Source organism: Homarus americanus, unplaced genomic scaffold, assembly GCF_018991925.1.
Source record: "Homarus americanus isolate GMGI-L3 unplaced genomic scaffold, GMGI_Hamer_2.0 scaffold34921, whole genome shotgun sequence".
In the NCBI taxonomy this organism is placed as follows: domain Eukaryota; kingdom Metazoa; phylum Arthropoda; class Malacostraca; order Decapoda; family Nephropidae; genus Homarus; species Homarus americanus.
Genome location: NW_024741901.1, coordinates 22845599 through 22867758, shown reverse-complemented (window position 1 = coordinate 22867758; position 22160 = coordinate 22845599). Strand labels below are relative to the sequence as shown.

Genomic DNA, 22160 nt, shown 5'->3' with positions numbered 1-22160 from the left:
GTACAGTATGTTGTATCCCCATTTATCCCGAGTTTAACAATAAGTTCACTTAACTTTAGGTTTTTTCAGGAACACAACCCCTTTGTTAAATTAGGGATACCTGTAATATTGTGGTTTTCTTGTCATTGGGAACCAAACCCTCTTTTTTCCTATTAATTATGTTACTGGTGTGCCAAAAGTTTGATACCCTGTACAGTATTCAAATTGTTTTCAAGGAACCTAAACCATCCAGATAGTGAGGGACGCCTGTCATGTCATACTACCTTACTTCTGGCACCTGCACTTTCAGCTAATTCATAAAAGGAGACAAATTCTGAACTGTCAAAGTTTGGAAATGATGACTGTGGTCACTGCTGCTGCCACAACACCCTCCTAGCTGATGACTGTGGTCACTGCTGCTGCCACAACACCCTCCTAGCTGATGACTGTGGTCACTGCTGCTGCCACAACACCCTCCTAGCTGATGACTGTGGTCACTGCTGCTACAACACCCTCTAGCTGATGACTGTGGTCACTGCTGCTGCCACAACAACACTGCTGCTGCCTCCTAGCTGATGACTGTGGTCACTGCTGCTGCCTACCCTCCTAGCTGATGACTGTGGTCACTGCTGCTGCCACAACACCCTCCTAGCTGATGGCTGTGGTCACTGCTGCTGCCACAACACCCTCCTAGCTGATGACTGTGGTCACTGCTGCTGCCACAACACCCTCCTAGCTGATGACTGTGGTCACTGCTGCTGCCACAACACCCTCCTAGCTGATGACTGTGGTCACTGCTGCTGCCACAACACCCTCCTAGCTGATGACTGTGGTCACTGCTGCTGCCACAACACCCTCCTAGCTGATGACTGCATGACAGTGATGACACTAAAGAATTTTTGTTGTGTGGTGCACATACACCTGTACTCTTAGTTACACTACATGTATGTATTATGGTTTCAAGTATAAATTTATGCATATAAATACAGTTGGAGGCTGGTAGATGGTGGGGGGGGGGATTACTACTGTTATTCTGTAAAAATTCTATACAGCAAAAGGTTTGGTGCAGAGCTTTGTAAAGAGTTGAGGCTACTGTATCATGATTTGTCCCCCTTATAGTACAACACAGTTGGCTCATACACCATCAATGCAATACACATTAAAAATAACTTGTATATACAGTATAGTAGTTTTATTTTAATGTGAAAAACATAAAATCATTACAATAAGAATGGTCTTTGGCATTATCTAATGGAATGAATATAACTTTGTATATAAAATATTAAGATAAAATGTGCTTTTAAGATGTTTAGTAAGAAACGTTCAACACCAGAGAAACAAAGTTACTGTATCATGGAAGTCAGCTTGAGACTCCTGCTGATACAATTAATGGTTTAACATAATAAAATCAGACAAACAAGTCTTGTTTCACAAAGGTGTACAAGATAGTGACTATACATCTCACCTTTGTTACACTCTGCTTCATGAAAAACTAGCAAATTTCCTATACATGAGAAGATCTCTGTTGGCTGGTGGTTGAGATCCTTTTGATGCCATGGAAACATAACCATTATAGAGGTCTCTTGAGCGGCGACCAACAGTAGGGGGATCTGTCTCTACTGAAGAGTCTAAACAAAAACTGGAGCGTTGAATGAGCACCAAGGGAGCTGTAAAAAAAGATATAATTATTGTAAAATGATCCAGAACAAGTTGGTAATAATTCCAGTACTGTTCAGAAATCCTATCGTAAGGCCGAGAGCTCATAATTAAGCATATGTACACCAAATGCACACAAATGGCCATTTTCTGTATACATTTGAAGCAGTAAGTCCGAAGAAAAATTCTGAATCTCGGGTATTACTTTTAAGTATACTAACAAATTGATTCGTCAAACTCAAATACACATAACTGAAAGGATTAATGATACGTTCATTCAATTATCCTAAGATTATAGATTATCTTTACCAATTAAACACACTAGTTTTCATTTTCCAGAAAAAAAGGCATTTATTGTCCCGAGGACAACTGATCTTGCATTTCAGTATGTGAGGTCAAAACATAAATTTTGTTCAAATTTCAAACAAAGGCGCTCCTTCACATGTTGGTTAAAGATCAGGGATTAAACCTCTTAAAATTTGAGTAATTAGTGTTAATTAATGATCCTTTAAATTAATCCTTAGACTCCGCCATTTACAGTGTGAGAAGCCGGCTCACTGCTGTATGTATGTACAGTACAGTACGTGCAATAAACAAACAATTTATAATTTAAAAACTTGTTTTATTCTTACAAAACTAAATACTGTACATGCATAAAGAAGAAACACAACACAACAAAAATAATTTACATACAAGAGTAATAACTAAACCTGGTACAGTACGCCCGGATAATTCACGGATTTTTATTTTGCGGTCCTCTATCATTCGCGGATGACACCCTGGATGTACCCAAGAATGTCTAAGAGTAGTTTTAAAGTTGCTGGCATTTTTGTGGCCAGGACAGGGAGCCATTCATTCTGGAAACAGTAATTTCCTTTACCTGTATTGTAGATATGTGTGTGTGTGTGTGTAGACACACACACACAAAATACTGTACATACAAATTAATAATAATGGGAAAATCCTCTCACAAATAATTAATAAATTTATTAAAAATGTTGAGTCTACCCTCAACTCCATTCCGTGCTTTGTTATTAATAAAGCACGGAGTGCACTTGAGGGTAGACTCAATAGTTTTAATAAATATTTGTCTGATTATTTGTGAGAGGATTTTCCCATTATTATTTATTTGCATGTATTTTGTGTGTGTGTGTCTTCACACACACACACACACACACACTGTATATACAGTATAGGTAAAAGTAATAATTGTCCTAAGGGCAAATACAAAGGGAATATACATTTCTTTGTACACAAGTAAAAATGCACCCCCGTCAGCAAATGTTATTTGCGGATTTGGCAATTCACGGCCATTTTGAGAACCTAATCCCCGCGAATTTGAAGGGCCTACTGCACAGTGAAACCTCCATATAACAGACTTGCCTCTCCATATAATGGACTTTTATCTCAACAGTATATAGTTAGTTAGATGGAGGTTTCACATCTAATGGACCCTTGATATAATGAACTTTCTTCTCTATATTGTCCGTTAAACAGAGGTTTCACTGAATACTGTACTGCAGTTAGATCACAGGTATTACATTATTTGTGGAGAGTTAAGGCTTATATCAACACCTACCACACCTTAAAAAAAAATATATATATATATATATATATATATATATATATATATATATATATATATATATATATATATATATATATATATATATATATATATATATATATATATATATATATATATATATATATAATTGAACCAATTATTGTTTCTCTGATGAACACGTTTTTGTTAATAATAATAAAAGGTTATATTCTGAATAAGAATCTTACTTTAATTAAGAAATACACATTGGCTCACCTGCAGGTCCAGTACTTTGGTTCATCTTGATCACCGGACAACTTGTTGTTTTGTAAATCTGTTCATACCTGCAATATTAAATACTACACAGTTATTCAGGAATATAATTCTTCTATAATTTATATGTACTTATAGACCTTTTAGTAAGTATTTGTGAAAAAAACACCTATGATAGAAGAAAATTTTCAAAGAAGAGTCCCAGAAGTGTGGAACAGTGTACAGCAGCCAGTCAGAGTAAGAGGGGATGTGAGAACAATCTGAAGTAGACAGGTGGAGAGCAGTAACATGATGAGGACTAAAATATGGACAAGGTAAGAAGTTCTCGATAATAATGACATCAGGTGGCTGTGTGCACTGAATATAAAGGCAATAATAATAACAGCTAGAAATACGTAAGAACTACTAATGGAGCGTTCACACGGAGATCTTTAAAAAATTCAATTAACAGCACGAGAGTTTACGTACACATTTTCAGTTTATGAGCACCAATTGTCAAGTTTGGGCAAAATTCTGTGAGAAACAAAAGAAGAATTTATTCTATCAAACTACTGTGTAATAATTATAATCATCAACACCGATTACTCAGCATGTCCAGGTATTTATTTTATTCACAAATAATCCCATCCAGAGTTACACCGAACAGATGATCTCTTTTGTTTTGATTGGTGCCCGTATTCTTCTGCAATGGACCGACGCCGTGCTCCGTTAGGCGTGTAGGGTAACCTGGAGCTGGCAATACAAACCTTAAAGACTCATTAATAACATGTAACAAACTTGCCTCTTATAGATACTATTGTCGGCTCTCGATGGTTCGTGGAGGTAGTCCCCGTACGTCTCGGTCATGGGCGGGAAGAAGGACACCAGGGAGAGGCTTGGACTGTTATCACCGTCGTCGTCACTTGCGGTGGTAACCACAGACAGTTCATCCTCGTCACTTGCTTCGCTCTCGGTTGAACTAGAAACGAACGAGTGATCCTAGAATCACTTTTTTGTGGAGCTCACAGCCAGGCAGCTCCTTATAACACAGCTGCAAACTGAGGGTATTCTATCTACAGTACTCTGAAACATTCCCACTCAATCAGCCCTCAGAATACATCAATCATCCCCTTTTACAGGCTAAGTCTACACCATTCAACACTACTTCTTGTCATTACAATGTCTCTTACCATATTGTTGGTTGAATATTGGTAGTAAACCTGCCTCGCACAACTGCATCCCAGGTTCAATCCTGGATCAGATGTGAGATGGGTGACATCCAATGAGACCCTACCAAATATTGCGGGTTTCCTCCGGGTACTAACACAGGACAAACTCATCAGGAATAATGGAGAAAATAAATAAGTTCTTTTTCCTTACCCTGTCTAAGGGAAAAGTAATTACAAGATCAACTCCATATTTCTGGTTAATGTCTTCTGCCAGGTGGCCCCTCATAGTTGAGAACCAGCTAGACAAGGGAGGAAGTGGTGGTGTTAGGAAAAGCTCCAGAATTACTGTACTTTAAACTGTGAGTATGATTGTTATTTCTATACAGAGAGTCGAGTCCGAGTTACTAAAGTTAGACTTCTGAACACTCAGATGTGCAACCCAGACAACGCATTATCCAAGAGGCTGAAAAAAAAATATAAACGACAAAGAGAAATCTACTCTTTGCTCTGTGTATTTGTTTATATAATTATTACATCTTTATTACCACTTTATAACCTCACCTGGTACCACTCGATGTAGTGGAGGATGTAGAGGCTTGACCCGTCATGCCTGGGTTTTTTTGTGAGGAAGAGGTGGAACTCTGGTTACGCGACAATTCTTCCTGACGTTTCCCAGGGCGACGACGAACACTGAATGGACTTTCATCGGTGGTAAAGTTTGGCATGTAGTCTCTATAAAACAAGTCGTGGGAGGTAGTTATTCTCAAGAAGCACGAGAAGAAAATACCAGACTGAATTATACTGTACAAACCCACTTTATGGGCAAAGAAATGACCGAGTTAGCTAGTTATGCACCTTAGTTGTTGAAGTGCAGTACTGTATTAACATTATTACCCCACCAGATCACTCCTGGCACAGTCTACCTCCCCAGTCACACCAGGTTTATGAAGCAAGTTCTGAGTCTGACCCTGGTCTTGTGGCTGCTTTAATCCCTTCATTATGGGGGATGCCACTTTGAATATTTTATTTGGCGAAAGTCAGATCTTATTCAGCTCAGATGCAACCCTATACACAAGGGGCTAAAGTAACAGACAGGAACAAACACCTATAGTCATCAATACCTTATCAGGTGGATCTCCTCCTTATTATCACATACCTCACAGAGTGGCTCATGTGATAACTAAACAATTCTGATAAAATGCAGAATTCCGAAGGTCGATGGTGGTCAGTATACAAATCAATCTGAAGATCAAGATTGTCAATAGTTAAAATTGATGAAACTTATATATTTATAATGATAGATATAGCAGTTTTTTAATACATGAGAAAGAAGTCAATTACTTTACAAAACAGAAACTAAAAAAGCTATTGTTAATAACGTACCTTTGGTTCTCCTGATGAAACAGGCAAGAGGAGCGATACAGATTTTCTGGCTTGTTCAACTGGCACCGGCAGAGTCTCCATCACATCTGAGTCCCACCACTGACTTGTACTCCGACTAAATATAAGAAGAAATGAAAGTTTACAATAGAGAGAACAATTTACTCTCTACATATTCCAACTGGAGAATTACACATCTATAAGAGAAGAGAGAAATAGGTTAAAATGCAGTGCCACAATAGCCCAACACATACTGTTAGGTCACTACTGTTGCTTTTGAGAAATAAAACACCAACAATTATTATTATACAACTATAATTATATGAAAACTTAATACAAATGAAAGTGCAGCAGCTTAAAGGAATGACAGATGTAAACCATACTTGTTCTAAAGCTAAACTATCCTGTACAGTACTGTTCTTAGCTATTAAATTACCTCAACAGTTTAAGCTACTGTTTTGTAACAGTAAATAACAAACCAAACTGCTACAAAGAAAGGGAGACTGATAATACTTAATTATTGTAAATGAACACTTCAAGAGTTCATGCTTCCTAAGTACAGGTACAACAAAATCTTAAGAGTGATGACGGTACCTGTGACAAGGGCGCACCCCTCGTGTCAGTGTGTGGTGAAGGAGGTAGTCCGAGGATAACTCCCAGATGGGGACTGGTTCTTCACGAGGAATATACACACCCAGGAACAAATTTATTGCATTCTGCTTCTCAGTATCTGTAAGAAAGAATGAACATTTCTTTCAAATTTTACTTCGTAAGATTATATAAAAAATGAAGGGCTGATTCTAAAATTTAATTACATGATGAGTAAAGACTGAGTAAAGGGCTGCAGGCCCTGCTAGCCTCTAGACTATTGGCCCATATTCCTTCAGCTATGGCCAATGATGTGGTAGAGGGGTTACTCCCCATTGAAACCAATCCCCTTTTTCCATAAGCCCAAAGAAATATATTCACAGGTTCACCATTTGCACACCTCAGCACACAACCCCCCCATCAATACCAAAGGTCTCATGTATTATCTATTATCATAACAAACACAACATTGTAAGTGTAGAAAAAAATTATTCCACAATGAACTGTAACATAATTTACCAGAGAAAGTGTTGCTGTAGTATCTGGATAATGTTTGCATGATATCATTTCCCTGGCTCGTCCACGGGGCGGTGCGTCGGTAAGTTTTGATCCTGTGAACCAGCTGAGACCCTCCGTACTGTAGGGCAAGGGTGTCTCCGTGGTCCTCGTACATTTCTTCCAGCATACGGACACAGTCGCTGTCAAACTCCAATGCAGGACGTTCAAGGACTCCAAGTGAATACAACTGAAATTATTTAAAAAGTTAGAAAATACCAAAACCTCATCTATAATCTGGATAAAAATGAATGTGAATGTGTGCAGTCATCGTCCCTGAACTCTTAATTCTCCACAAAGGTTGACACAGTCCCCCTGACAACAATTGACAAGCCTCATTAATGCCAAGTATATAAGCTTGAGTTATCACAGAGACCTGTGGTACAATGTAAGTGAAAGTGAGTTCCATTGGTCTGATGACCTATGAGGGAGTGTTGATACAGTACAGTAAAACTTCCATTAAATGGATATCAACCTAACAGATGTAATCCACTGAATGGAGGTTACACCTCTAACAAACCTCAATATAATGGACTACACTCTCCCTATAGTTTGTTAAAGAGAGGACTCATAGTACTGTACACTACAAACTAAGACAATAATGCACAAAGAGGATGTGTGGGTAGCACCTCACTCAAACACCCACACATCTCCAAGTATAAATTTAAGGACTCATTACAGCTGGGTAGACTGAGGGTGCCTTAGGCTTGAACCAGCAACCCTCAGAACAGGAAATGAGTTCATAGGGAAAAAGTGTTTAGTGTAGTATGCTTATAATGCCGTCAACACCAGATTTAATATATTATACAAGCTACAGGTCATTCTGGTGAGTGTGAGATGGTATTCCTTCATGTTTTTCACACAGGCAAGATTGATAATGCTATGCCCAACTATGTAAGAACAAAGTTTAACCTATTATAAAATACATTTTTAGGGTAAAAAGTAAGTAGGTACAGTAATATATTGTATTGTATGAATCCAATTGCTGATACAGTAATACAATCTATTATTAACTACAAGTGTAAATACAGTGAATACAGTAATTGATATTTTCATCTATTCAAAATGTTGAGATTTGAGACTACCTGCACAGTACAGTACAGTATTATATTTTAATTCTCTGAAACTAAAATGCATTTAAAACTTTTATAACCTTCTCAGTAACAAAGTTTTAATATTAACAATGGCAATACAGTATATATACCTGTACTGTACAGTACTGCTAACCTGGAATGCAAGGGCACATTTTCCAAGGCAGAACTGGGCGGTGTTTGTCCGGTCAAGACAATCAACGCAGTTTACCCGTACAACTCCTGTTTGCATCCGGCCGTGACGTTCAGTTAGCGTGAAATTTCTTTGGGAAATAAACACGGTAAAATCAACGTTTCTCCTTCATATTTAGTATTCAATAACATGTATTTTGATCCTTAAAATAAATAAACTTTGCAGATGGTCCTCAAGTAGACTACTCTGAATCAAGGGTTACAGTACTCTCCTAGAAAAGGCCACAACAGCACAGTAAAGTACTGTATATAGTGAAACCATATGATTGACTTCACTCTCCACATAATCAATTCGATGGGAGCTTCCACATGTAACAGACCCTCTATATAATGGATTTTCATCTTATATTCATTATATGTTTTTTTTATACATCTAATGGACCCTCAATATAAGACTTTTCTCTTCTATAGTCTGTTAAATAGAGGCTTCACTGTAATACCCCTAATTAAACACAATATTCACCCCCAAAAAGTTCAAAACAGTACCTGCGGGAACCGAAGTTATAATTGCCCTGCGTGCTAGTCCTCTCCATGTGACGGTAATGTGTGTTAGGGTTGAGATGGTGACTGTAGTATGGGGGAGCACTCTGGAAGATGCCCGTCTTCTTTACTGCCCTATAAGCAATATCAGACAGCCGACTCATCACATTCTCGTCTTTCCTGAGGGACGATCATACACATTAGGTCTTTTTCTGAAGATTTTTGTGATGAATATATTGGGATCCCATTCATAAGTGCAGGAGTTCATAACTTGGGGACTGCCTGTATTTTTTAAAACTTTATAATTTCCTTTAGTCTACTTTCATCTATTCCCATATTCAACCACAAGTTGTTTTTTTTACTTTATGCATTTTACAAGAAGAGAGAGTACGGTATCAGTAAAGTTTCTGAAATTTACCAAAATCTTGGAATGCCTTATTCACTCACCCAATTTTCCGAGGCAGTAACACAATATTTATACGTGATCTCTCAAAAGTGTCCTATACAGCATATGCCAGTCTGTTACCTGAGTTACTGAAGTCTCCACAAATCTTGAATGGTGAAGAGGATGCATGCAAGTTACTGGTTCACTCATAGTTTCTGCACTAATGTGTTATACAAAACACAGTAAAACACAAGAGTAAAATCTGAATTACTCCTCAGTGGGTTCAATGATTGTCTAATATATTACCAGATGATAAACTTTCTTATTTTTACTTACTGTTTGTTGATACGAGCCATATCAACAGCTACATATTGGATGTGGTGCTGTGGAGGAAGAGTGATGTTCAGTTGGTCGATGAGACGACAATAATCTGTGTTGAGGATGGATTCATGAGGCCGACGCTCTCGTCTCTTCACAAGGTTTAAGATGATGATGGGCGACCCAAACCTCCGCAGTAGTTCGTTAAAATGCTTCCCTGGGGTATGAGAAATCCATTTATATATCACCAGCATAAAATATGGTTTAATATGTTGATGAACTTTATCTCATCTATATATTTATTTCTTTAGGGAGAAAAATGAGAAAATCCTCAAACATTTCTATCAACCACAAACTTAGTCCAGTCTACTCAATCGGTTTATACCATATAATACCACAGAGTTCATGCACCCAATACAGTACATACCAGAAACAGTAGGAAAATGATAACTAGCATATTACCGACTATACAAATATTGGTACAGTTTATGGGGATGCCAGTTAACTGTTGTTTTTCTCAAGCTCTAAATATTGTGTACGGTCTCTCCTCGACTTACGACAACCCGGACATACTACGGCCATGGTCGTATAAAGTATTTTTCACATTACGTATTTTCAAGTACCGATGTTAGTGATCGCGCTGTGTACTGACAAAATTTTCGTTTGTAATTCCCTTTAAAATGGCTGGCAAGTGTAAAAGTGAAAGTTCTCGTGGTGCTGAGAAGAAAAAGAGACACCCATTTTAGAATTTCTATGTATTATTTTCTACTTACGACCTGGTCGTCGGGACGGAACCCCGTCGTAAGTCGAGGAGAGACTGTACACTGGTGTCACTTCTGTGCATTTTCATACATTGTTCTCTCTATTTCATTACCACAGCACAATGGCATTCTACAAAAAACTCACCTGCAGTTTCTGCAAATGGATCCATTACATCAAAAGTAATAGGTGGTTTTGGTACCATCTTGCTCACATCTTGTGACCAGTGGGATGGTATGGAACCTCGAATCTGTAAATAGTATATAATACCTTTTATTATAAAAACAGGATAGATTTAAATTATTGCTAATTACATTACCACTATCATTAAGAATTATCCATTTTTATTTATGAAAAGAGCCAAGGTTCAAATACAGTATTATAGTGGAGATTATGACAGGATGAGGGAGGAAATAAGGGGTGTTCATTGGCCTGGCTTGTTGAGAAATAAGAACACAGATACTACACTGAATATCATAGCCACTAAAGTGAAATATTTGATTGATAAATATATACCCAAGACCAAACCCAGTGGCTCCAGGAATACAAGGAGACCACTACACATGAACCATGCGGCGGTTGTGAATCTCGTTCTCATGAAAATAATATAAATGGCAACAACTCGTAGTTAATACAAGGTGGGATTTAACTTAAATGGTTCTTAAGGACTTTCATACCGTGTCTACGGCAACTCTACACTCAAAATAAAACTTAAACACAGTACCTGTTCTATATTTTGAATATTTAAAATACTGTAAGGAGAAACTGAGGTGTTTGGTTCACATACCTGAACAAATGAGGTAAATCTGCCCATAAGAAGAGAAGTTACATGGGCATCACACACCAGCTGTTCTGTCTCAACTTCATTAGCTACATCACCCTGAAAACCATCACAGATGTATTAACATAATATCCTCTGTACATTTATACTTGTAGTATTAATATAATATCCTCTGTACACTATACTTGTATTAATATAATATCCTCTGTACACTATACTTGTATTAATATAATATCCTCTACACTAACAATAAACAGTATTTATGTCTCTTTTCAATGATAACATAATCATGGTGAGTAAAGTATAATGTGTGTCCCTTGGCCTTGTTTAATTACACAAGGAGGCAGCAGATTGGTCGACACTACTTAATCACCCTTCACTTCCCAACAGTTGGGTGTACTGGGTATGACTCTGTATCCCTTAGGAAAATACTGTACTGTACACCCTTACAAGTAAGTTATGGAATTAAAAAATATAAAACATCTGGGTAACCTGCTTTTGAGAGAGGATTCACTGGCAATTTGCATACAGCATATCACCTTCAAAATATAAATACAGTAATAAATAAAAAACTTGAGTTCTCTCACCTCAAAGTTGGCTCCTCGTTTAAGAAATCTTGTGCCAGCATAACGACAAGATCTCCTTGCAATCAAAGTCAAAAAGAAAGATCGTCCGTATACGGATATGTTGCTCTGAAAAGAACAAAAAATAAGAGTTTGAAAACCATATTGTAACTTATCATGATATTAATATTATACTATGACACAAGGACACACAAAGCCATCATTTTATTTCTTCTTTATACTCAAGTTACTGAAAGATGACTGGAAAAATGTTTACACAAATTTTTCCTACTGTTGTTGTCATACTCAATCTCATTACAACGTACTATACTACATGTGTTCTGCTATGACTCTCTCCTTCCTCAACAAGACACTAACTCTGGTTTACCGCTGCCACTTCAGGTATTCTAGCAGATATCTGAAGTGCTCCACACCATCCATGCCAGTCAACACTTTCATCTCTTCTCATCTCCCTTGTCTTATTTTTTTAGTTTACATTTATTAGTGTTTTCTCTTCCAAACTCTTCCCTAAGAACTGGAACTTTTCATCTGAAGACACCTGCTGACTCGCCTCAAATTTACATATATCTATGAGGATTACTAATTGAATTGTAACTTATTCCATCATTCTTGCTTTCAACTCTCTTACTACCCCATCTATTAAACAAGCCTGGTGACAAACAATACATACTGTATATCTTTAACCCAGTCTTACTTTTCTTCTTCCCAACAAAATCTTACACATGATTCACTCTCCTCCTGAGAAACTCCCTGACTCCATTTAACAATTCTCCATGCATCTATATTTTCAATACTTGTTATATGATGTTTCTGTTTATACTATCATATATTTCTGACAAAATCTATGCCACAAACTGTTCCCTCGCCCCAAAACTTATGTTCTTGAATACAAAAACCGGTTTATGTATACTTTGTCTACACCCATTATGTCGACTCTAAAATTATCACATATTCCCAGAAAGACTACAGTCAGTTAATGATGACCTGACCTAACCTAACTTATTGGGATGTTACCCAAAAAAGCATTAATAATCCTCACATTTCCCTTATAAACATACTGTAATTACATGTAGAGTTAACCTTACAGTATAATATATTCAAGCAATACAATGGTAACACTTGGGAGCATTTACCTGCGCAACAAACCCGTGGGTAATGGGTAAGATCCAGGCTGGATGTAAACGTCTTTCAACCGGCTTCAGAAGGTAAGCGTTCCACACATACTTGTTGTTAGGAATATTACGGATCCCATACGAGCAAGGAACTTGTTTCTTTCTTTTGCCAGGCGGTGAGGTCTGACTCTGGCTCTCAGAAGCAGTTGTTGTATCATTGCCATTACAACTGCTTTTTATATTTGATTGAGAACTGTAAAACACAAAAAAAAGAGTTTGAATATATTACAGACCAGACTCATGCCTGTTGCGTCAGCCCTTAGCTTCGATTAGAATTCTCAAGAGATTAAAAATTGAAGAATTCCTCCTTAAATCAAGTTTTACAACTGACTCAGTATTAGGCAAATCCATACAGTTAGCAAGTCTATGATCCGAGCTTCCTTGGTGTCTCAAACCTGATGTAAAAAATTTTCATCAGGCCGGCACAGTCATGCTAAAGAAGTCGGAGGCATCCCATCATTCATTATCTTAAAAAGGGCATAAGAAACCCATAATGCAAACAGACGATGGTTCTTTGACCGGCAATTGATTACTGTAATAGTCATAGATGTATAATAAACTCTGATACTATGACTGATCACTGTCCTGTCTGCCAGTCAAATGGACTCAGAAGTGCTGGAAAATATAAGCCAACCTTGCAACTCAATAATTACACGTTATAAATGTACTTTACTAAAATGATAACACTTAAACCTGTCAGCAAACAGTCTGTAATAAATAGACCAGGGCTGAGACGATCATGACAAAAGTTTGCTGTGTTTATTAAGTGAACTAAAACTAAGAAGTGCGTTGAACCTGAAGTTGTACAGATAAAGGTCACTAGATACAGAGAAACCTCTATTTAATGGGCTATATGGAGAGGAAAGTCTGTTGTATCAAGGGTCCATTAAATGTGAAATCCCCATGTAATGAATTACAGTACAGGGTATATATAATATATAGAAAGAGAAGTCCCTTATATGGAGGTTTCACTGTAAAAGAAAAAATTAAACAGTTACACGATTCCCCAAATACATGAAGCATAATAATGATCTGGAAAAATATTAGTAATGATAAATACAAAACTTACATACCTAAACCCTTTGCCTGGCTCCTCACTTGAATCCTTGGAATTTACAGATAAATTCAGAAAGTCCTCGGCCTTCTCTACTTCTCCCACTGCAAGACAAGTAACACATGTAACAGTGAAAGTAAATCTTCCATATTTACTACCTTAACTTGGACAAAAAATGCAAATACTGTACATGGTAAAAAAAAATCCAACACCTGTGTGGCACTGGTAATGAAATTTGAGAAAAATAATTTATTACAAGATAAAAGCCCAGTGAGGCATCACAATTATAAAAAACAACAAAACATATTCTCCAGGTACCTGAAGTGAAGAAAGATCCACGAGATATATAATGGAGACTGGGTAAGATTAAGTAAGCTTCAAGAACAGATGAAGCTCCAAGTACTGCACTGTATCAGGTAAATCTCCATAAGCTTTCCTCTAATGCTAGCTGTATAATTCCCTAACAATATAAACAACAAGAAGTTTTCATGACTGGAGGAAGAGGAGTCTTACCATCAGGTGATGGAGACTTGAAGCGTAAGAGCAGCTCATGTGGTATGTCTCTGGGTGGTGACATATTATACTGAAGGCTATGTGTTAGGTCATAGCTGTAGCTGCAAGAACAACATTTTTAATTAAATCATTTATATTTAAATATAATTAATTTCATGAATAATTTCATTGTTATACTAATATACGGTATGTAATGTATGTTAGTTTTTTCAGTAACAGACATAACAGACTATAACCAAGAATGTCTCTGAATTACATCTGATCATGGATTGACAATGGTTTTTATTTTCTGTGTGTTTGAGTTTATTGTGGTGTGTGCACATACTGTACATGCATCAAAGTTTGCATCAATGTGAAAAATTCCACTAAAACTGATTACCTAAGTAAACTTGTTACGGTACATACATCACCTACACACTGTATGATGCCTACTAATGGAAACTATGTGAAGGCAAAGTGGAGTAGTAACCTGACATAGTTGGGTTCAGAGTCGGAAGTCTGAATGTTGGTATACTGTATAACTGTACTGTACTAGGAAGGGATGTACAGGGGAGGTTTGTCAAGACACAGCAGTAGAGAGATAGATATTATAAAATCACTGCATCATAGGAAAAGACTAAGAAGACCAGGACAAGATTGATGTATGCCATTTGACTCATTTTTTAAAACTACCTTCATGAAACCCTGTATTTCATGATGAATCCCTCTAGTATTTACCTTCATTTTGGGGCCAAACGAAAATGAACACAAACCTGAAGTAAAAGTTAGAAGAGAGATCAATATTCTGAAAGAGCCGCACATATTTAGGTTCATCGTCGTGGTGCTTCCTGACAGAATCGTGAGGGATGTAGATCATTGTCGTGTCCTCCACCTGTAAGACAATAAGATGCAAATTAGTGTATAGTGTCTTCAGCCTCTTAGAGAAAACAATATATCCAATTTCTAGAGGCAACACTTCAGTCATATCATTTAAAATTACAGTACTAAGAGTTTATATTTGCAGCATCTATAATGTATTCATACACTGAAACTGTAAAACAACTGTATTCCAATCACATGATATACAGACCACAAACCTTATAAATAGTGTGTAAGCCAATCACAGCCACCTTCCTTCTCTTAGTCACCAAGATGATGTAGTATCCCTCTAGAAACCGTACAAAACCGACAATACCAAATGCCGACACTGTTCTGGAGAGACCGAACATCTGCCGCTGCCCAGACTGTGCCCGGTTACCTTCATTGATCATAGACAATAATTCTTTAATTTGCCTTTGACTGTATTCCACCTGTCAAACAAAATGGAGTTGTAAGTATCAAACTTAAACACATTACTTCCCATATTGCACTTACAGTACTGTAATTAGTGTTAATTAATGACCCTTGAAGTAATTACAATAAATTTAAAATATTTAAAAAGCCAATTATGCTATGCCTGTAATGTTTTAAATCATATTCTTATAGTTCATATATGTTTTACCAAGAATATAGACTGACTTTCTTTCACACAACTCAGTCCCAAAAGCATAATACCCCAAGTGCCGACCCCACTGTAGTCTCCCTTCACTTGTACCAGAGTGAATCCATTATTCACTCACACTCCTTACAGTGAAACCTTCATATAATGGACTTCTCTTTTCAAATAATCAATTAGATGGGGATTTATACCTAACAGACACTACATGGTCTTCCAACTTTGTATAGTCTGTTAAATGGAGGGTTTACTGTATACTGGGATTTATCAATACAGTATTAGGCAAGTAGTATTATAACACTAGAATCTTATGGACAATTTAGTTACACTGGCTGACACAGCTGTGTGATGAGCCGCAGTCTCTGCATGCAACCAACTTGTGACTCGCCCAGCCTATATTAATCAAGAGGATCCCCTTCTGCTTGGATACTGTCATGAGTGTCGTCCCAGTTAGCAGAATAAAATTGTACACTGAATGACACATTATCAGTTTAGTATCACTGAAAAACACAGATTATCAGATTAGTATGCAGTACAATAAAGAAAATCTGAAAGGCTAAGTTTGGTCATTCAAGAAGATAACAACACTCAGTTCCTTACCTTGTCATCCGTAATATTCAACGAGTGAGATTCTGTACGGTCAATTTTCAATACTCTGAACTTTGTCTGGGTGTTGTTAGAGCCGATTAGGTACAACCTCTGAAATATATCACACAATAAATATTCTCTAAAGTCAGTAATGTTCAATACTAAGAACTACAATAACTTTACCTAATACAGTGCAATGAACAAAAACCCAAAAGATAAATTTTAGTTACATTTATGAATCCTCAAGGCCAAATATTAAAAGTTTTCTTAATATGATCATCTATAACTTATCTTTTAGTTGACATATGGAGACAGAGGCTTTAGTAAGCAAGTATCTGTATTCTATGCTATAAAGGATATGAAAATTAAGTAGAGTCGAGTACAGTTATTAACCCATGTATTTGTACTAACATTGTTATTGATAAATCTTTTCAAACTAAAAGCCAAATGATAAATGGAGCATATCTGTTCACACAACACTTTCCAACTTACAGACACCTTATATCATTTTATAAACATCTTCATTATACTGATGTAATTTATGTCTACTCCGAAGAAAGGCGTTACCCCCAAGAGTAAAGATATTCATCCTACAGTGCAGCCATAACTGGTAGTGTAGTGTGCCAGGCAGGTTAATGGTGCTACAGTATACAGTCTATTTACCTTAAAAATATAGCCTGTATTGTGATAAACTGTACGGTATATGGCATTATGATGACCACAAGCTCGACACTTACCGCCTTTGTCTCGTACAATGCCATCTTCTGTAGTCCATTTATGATGGGATAAAACTGAATATTGTGTTTCGTATCCTCCATTTTGTCTTCTGGGTTTCACCATGTCTGAAGAAGTATATTATATATTAAAAAACCCAATAAACACACTTAGGGTTTAATACAAGACGTTAGCTGATCGAGTGTTCGTCAGCGGGAGGGGGAAGATTTATATCACATCTAGAGAGTTTTCCCAAGACCTTTTCACAGCTTCATTATATATTACACAATCCAAGGAAACTTCTGCAGCGGCTACATCTTAATTGTGCGTAAAACTACTTGGGTAATTATCTGTGCTGCTTATGAGAAAAAAAAGGTTCTAGAACATTATTTTCCTCACAGGACATTTAGGAACCTAGACACCCACCCTACACAAACTGTATCCAACAATTATTGTCTGAAATTACGTGTAGTACCTGACCTAACCAACCTGACCTAACCTAACCAACCTGACCACCCAAACCTTACCTAACTTATTAGACAGAAAGAACTTACAATATTTTATCTGGCACCAATGAAAACTGGTAAACATTGGTCACAGCACTGCTTCTCAACCTAACCTAACCTAACCAAACCTAAACTAAGCTACTATAATTTGCTGGATGACCAAACCGACAATAATACCCTTTATTGAAGCGGCATTATGTAATTTTACGTCTATCATTTGTTGCAGTGTCTGTTCTCTCCCTCACTTAGCCTAGAGACCATGACCACCTGTGGCTGGGTATGGCATCACGTCGTTACCTTAGTTATATATGTCACCATTAAACTTTAGACCACACAGTGAAGTAGTAAAGCCACACTACTCCTCAGTACAGTATTTTACCTTGACTCTAGAAGCCTCCCACTGAACAACATCACCTGGTAACACTCCTTCACATATGATCAACCCGACCGAGTGATCAATATAATTATTTATATTTCATACTTTCATTTACACATTTCAACGTCATTTATATTTATCTGATAATGATTTCACAATATGTATTTTTTATAAACTTTTGTTACTATAAAACAGCTCCTGTGTCTCCCTAAAACTGTGACTAAAGGAACGCATGATTTGTTTTAGAAAATATCTCGACTGTCATTATTTATAAGTTACACTTAAAATGTTTATATAAAAGCTGAACAAATATATACCGAGAGATAAATAGGTACAAAGAGAGAAAATAGAATGAACTAAGGGAGAGGGAGATCGAGAGATAAATAGACAAAGCAAAAGAGAGACAGACAGACAGAGAGAGAGAGGGGGGGATTCAAACAGTCGTTGAAACTTTTGGTGACTTTACTTTACTTTTTACTTTTATATTCTTCGCCACTGATCGGCTCGTTAGCCACTTGGGCGATCGGTCACGTCTCTGTCACGCACTGTTGGCAAATACTGGGCATGCACCGGCTCCTGAATGTACCTGAACCCGCTCCAGTGTTGGTCAAGTCTGGTCTTGAAAGAGCTCACACTCGGTGCCGTCACAACACTTTCTGGTAGATTGTTCCAAGAGTTTACAACCCTCACTCCGAAAAAGTTTGCCCTCACGGTTTTCTGGACTTGCGGCTTCTTCAATCTTGAGCTGTGACCCCTTGTGGGGCGAGCGTCCGCCAGCTCCAAGTAAGGACACTCAACTGAGTAGTGCCCCTTGAGATGCTTATACACATCAATTAGGTCGCCCCTTGCCCGTCTGTAGTATAAGCTAGGCAAGTTCAGGCGCTCCAATCTCTCAGGGTAGCTGAGGTGCTGTAGTGCAGGCACCAGTCTGGTGGCCCTCCTTTGAACATTTTCAACCAACTGACAGTCCCTAGTATATCTCGGGGATCAAATGGGGTGACAGTACTCCAGATGGGGAAGCACTTCACTCCTGAAGATCGTTACGAGGGGCGGACCGTCTAGATATCTGAACGACCTTCTTATAAGACCCAATAATTTATTTGCCTGATTTACCTTCTTCTCGCAATGGCCCGAGAACTTCAGCTCATTGTCAACATACACACCTAGGTCCTTCTCACATACAGTCTCAACTAGTGCAGTTTCTTCATCCCGTTGGGACATATGATACGCCTCCTTACCGTTGGTACGCCCCAGGTGCATCCTTTTACACTTCGTGACATTGAATCTCAGCAGCCATATCTTCGACCATTCCTGGAGTCCACAGAGGTCCTTCTGCAGCTCTTCACAGTCCGCTTGGTTCTTAATTCCCGAAATAACTTGGCGTCATCGGCAAACATTTGTATGGAGGAGTATACAACGTCAGGCATGTCATTTATGAAACAAACAAACAACAGCGGGCTCAATACACTGCCCTGTGGTACCCCACTTGTGACAGGTACAACTTTTTCGGAGTGAGGATTGTAAACTCTTGGAACAACTTTCCAGAGAGTGTTGTTGACGACACCTGAATGTGAGCTTCTTTAAGACCCCTCAGACTTGACCAACACTGGCGTAGATACACACTTGCCAACAGTGCGTAAGAGACGTGACCTACGTGGATAGTAAGAACAAACTTTATTTCCTTATTTAATTTCACTTAAAATGTTTCAAACGGAAGTGATCAAAAGAAACACGACTAGGCTAATACAAGCCACTGGCGCTAACATATTTCAATATTTCTTCGGCCTCGAACCTTTTATTTTCTCAAACAAACTTAATAATTTGATCAGTTTTTACAAGACATGAATAAAAACCACGACACATTTTACTTAAACACCCATGTTCTTTGTGTTCACTTTGTTAAACTTTCAAACCAGAATTGTCTAAACAAATATAGCAATGTCTAGCTTAAGCTGATAAGTCTTGAAATATTTATTAAATGGTTAATTCCTATTATCTTTTTTTATGAATATTGATAACGTCACTAGCAATAGTTTACGATATACACCATAAAAGATCTGTGTTAAGTCACATGGCCCTGTCAATTAATATCAGACCTCACACCAGCAGTAGTGTTAAAGCCAAAGAACAACTGCCAGTATGCAGGAGAAGGCAGTTGTGGTAAATCTTGCATATGGCAAGACCTACGGGACAGTCTACCAGCATAGCCGTGGAAGAGAAAAATAGAGGTTTTAAAACAGCCCTTTAAAAGACTATCAAGAACAATGGAAGAATCCTGCACAGGTCATTTGCTTTTTCCCCCGTCATGAGGACACTGTAGTGGATACTCTCCCCTACAACTGCCACTGCCGTTAGTTGCTGATCAGCCGGTCCAGAGTCAAGTTTCTCTGACAAGCCTCGCCGTCTAGACTCGCGGAGGGGGTGGGCACCAGCGACTCTTACTTCCGGTTTTACTTCCGGTGGACGTGTATATAAGCTCACAGCCTCGCCGTGAAAGGCCTTCATGATGGCCATTAGAACAAGCAGAGAAATAGAGATAATAAAAAACTGAAAGAAAATGGAAGATAAAAACCAATGTCCAAAAACTCAAAATAATTCACATCGCAAAAACAAACCCCTACCCTATTATTGCCAATAACTAACAAATACCATATGCTGCCAACGGAAAAATATTAGGACTTAAGATAACCAGAAACGGAATAATCCCCCACATTAATGAAAGAATAGCAATTGCAAAATCACAACTTACAAAGCTCAGAAGATTCCGCCAATTAAACACCAACACACAACTGCACCTATACAAAGCACTAATCAGACCACACTTAGAATACCCTCCGACACCTCTGAACACAATCACATGAACAAATCAACTTAAATTTCAAGCAGTGCAAAATATAGCCCTCAGAAGAGCGGCAAAACACCAACCACCATACACACAAACAGTACAAGACATACACCAGAACACGGCATAGACCCACTCAACACCAGAACACGGTATAGACCCACTCAACACCAGAATACACACCCAAGCTAATGCAATATGGGAAAAATCCAGCAAGAACAGGATCCCATATTAAACCAACTAATTGAGGAAAACAACAACACATCACACAGATGGTGGCCTAGAAGCAGGAAAACTGATAACGAAGAACCAGAGCCTCTATATACACCATAAAAAAGAACCAAAAGATGGGAACAGCTCTCCAGTCACACAAGGACCTGGAGGGACCCCACAAGCAAACAAAGACCTAAAAAGTTCACAAACACCCACAATAAAAACTAGAAAACGAAAAAGATGGGGATCATCCCTCCAGTGCCACAAGGACCTGGAGGGACCCCCCCCCCCTAACATAATATGCCCCAAGGAAACATCAAATAGAACAACTTAGTCTAGCTTGGCTGAGACCGGCCTTCTCAAACCGCAGTCCTCTAATGCAGCACTGTTGACGGAAGTCAAAAATCTCGTCTCCGCAAGGTGGATAGCCCACCTGCTGTTAACCTCCTCCTATATTTCCCACTTCTGAACTTTACCTTGTACTGTACCCTTCTTGCACCCTCAGAGCCAATGCTCTCTTCTCTCCGTATCACCGACCGACCGAAAGGCATTCTACCAAGAGCTCTGCAACACACAACACCTCCTCTAAAGAAGCTCCGGCACAGCAACTCCTCTACCACACAGCAACTTCCCAACACCAGACTGTTTTGTATAAAATATATTTATATAGAGAAAACGCCATAGCTGAGTTCCCTTCTCACCTCCATCCTGTGTGCGATCCAACATCACGAAACCCCACAGCACCCTTTACGATACTGACGTAATAGATAACCATAGAATACTTTGCTATCCGCCATTGTGGTACACCAGTAAGAACAGACCGTCTGCAGCAGTGTTTACAGGGGTTGGTGAGTGCAGAATCTTTTTAAATATATAAGTTGTTTGCACATTTAGACTCCTGTTATCAGTACTGAACGAAATTCCAAGTAACGAGTGGCTGGTGGATATCCCAAATAAATGGCTGATAATTTTATACATCTTGTGGTCATGTAC

At 38.1% G+C, this 22160-nt stretch overlaps 1 protein-coding gene across 2 annotated transcripts; it reads right to left on the bottom strand.

Annotated features, from left to right (window-relative positions):
- Positions 1 to 1159: 1159 nt before the first annotated feature.
- Positions 1160 to 18279, bottom strand: LOC121876190 (polyphosphoinositide phosphatase-like). 2 transcript variants are annotated; one of them, XM_042381154.1, is made up of 22 exons: positions 18116 to 18279; positions 17254 to 17358; positions 16529 to 16627; positions 15531 to 15743; positions 15207 to 15325; positions 14455 to 14555; positions 13961 to 14045; positions 12849 to 13080; positions 11719 to 11823; positions 11138 to 11230; positions 10498 to 10600; positions 9610 to 9808; positions 8895 to 9068; positions 8353 to 8479; positions 7090 to 7315; positions 6577 to 6712; positions 5986 to 6100; positions 5759 to 5844; positions 5164 to 5334; positions 4236 to 4412; positions 3458 to 3525; positions 1160 to 1646 (listed from the first exon to the last, which is right to left on the bottom strand). In XM_042381154.1, the coding sequence occupies exons 2-22, from the start codon at positions 17332 to 17334 to the stop codon at positions 1462 to 1464; spliced, it is 2895 nt and encodes a 964-aa protein (XP_042237088.1). In that variant the 5' UTR covers positions 17335 to 17358; positions 18116 to 18279; the 3' UTR covers positions 1160 to 1461. The 2 variants fall into 2 exon arrangements, with proteins under 2 accessions (XP_042237088.1, XP_042237089.1); XM_042381155.1 differs by having other exon boundaries at positions 18034 to 18126.
- Positions 18280 to 22160: the final 3881 nt, after the last annotated feature.

Excerpts from the sequence above, each read along its gene's own strand:
- LOC121876190 (XM_042381154.1), bottom strand. The coding sequence starts at position 17,334 with ATGGAGGATACGAAACACAATATTCAGTTTTATCCCATCATAAATGGA. Across the intron at positions 8,480-8,894 it reads TATAACTTCGGTTCCCGCAG|AAATTTCACGCTAACTGAAC; the intron begins GTACTGTTTTGA and ends TATTTCCCAAAG. Across the intron at positions 7,316-8,352 it reads AATGTGCCCTTGCATTCCAG|TTGTATTCACTTGGAGTCCT; the intron begins GTTAGCAGTACT and ends AAATAATTTCAG.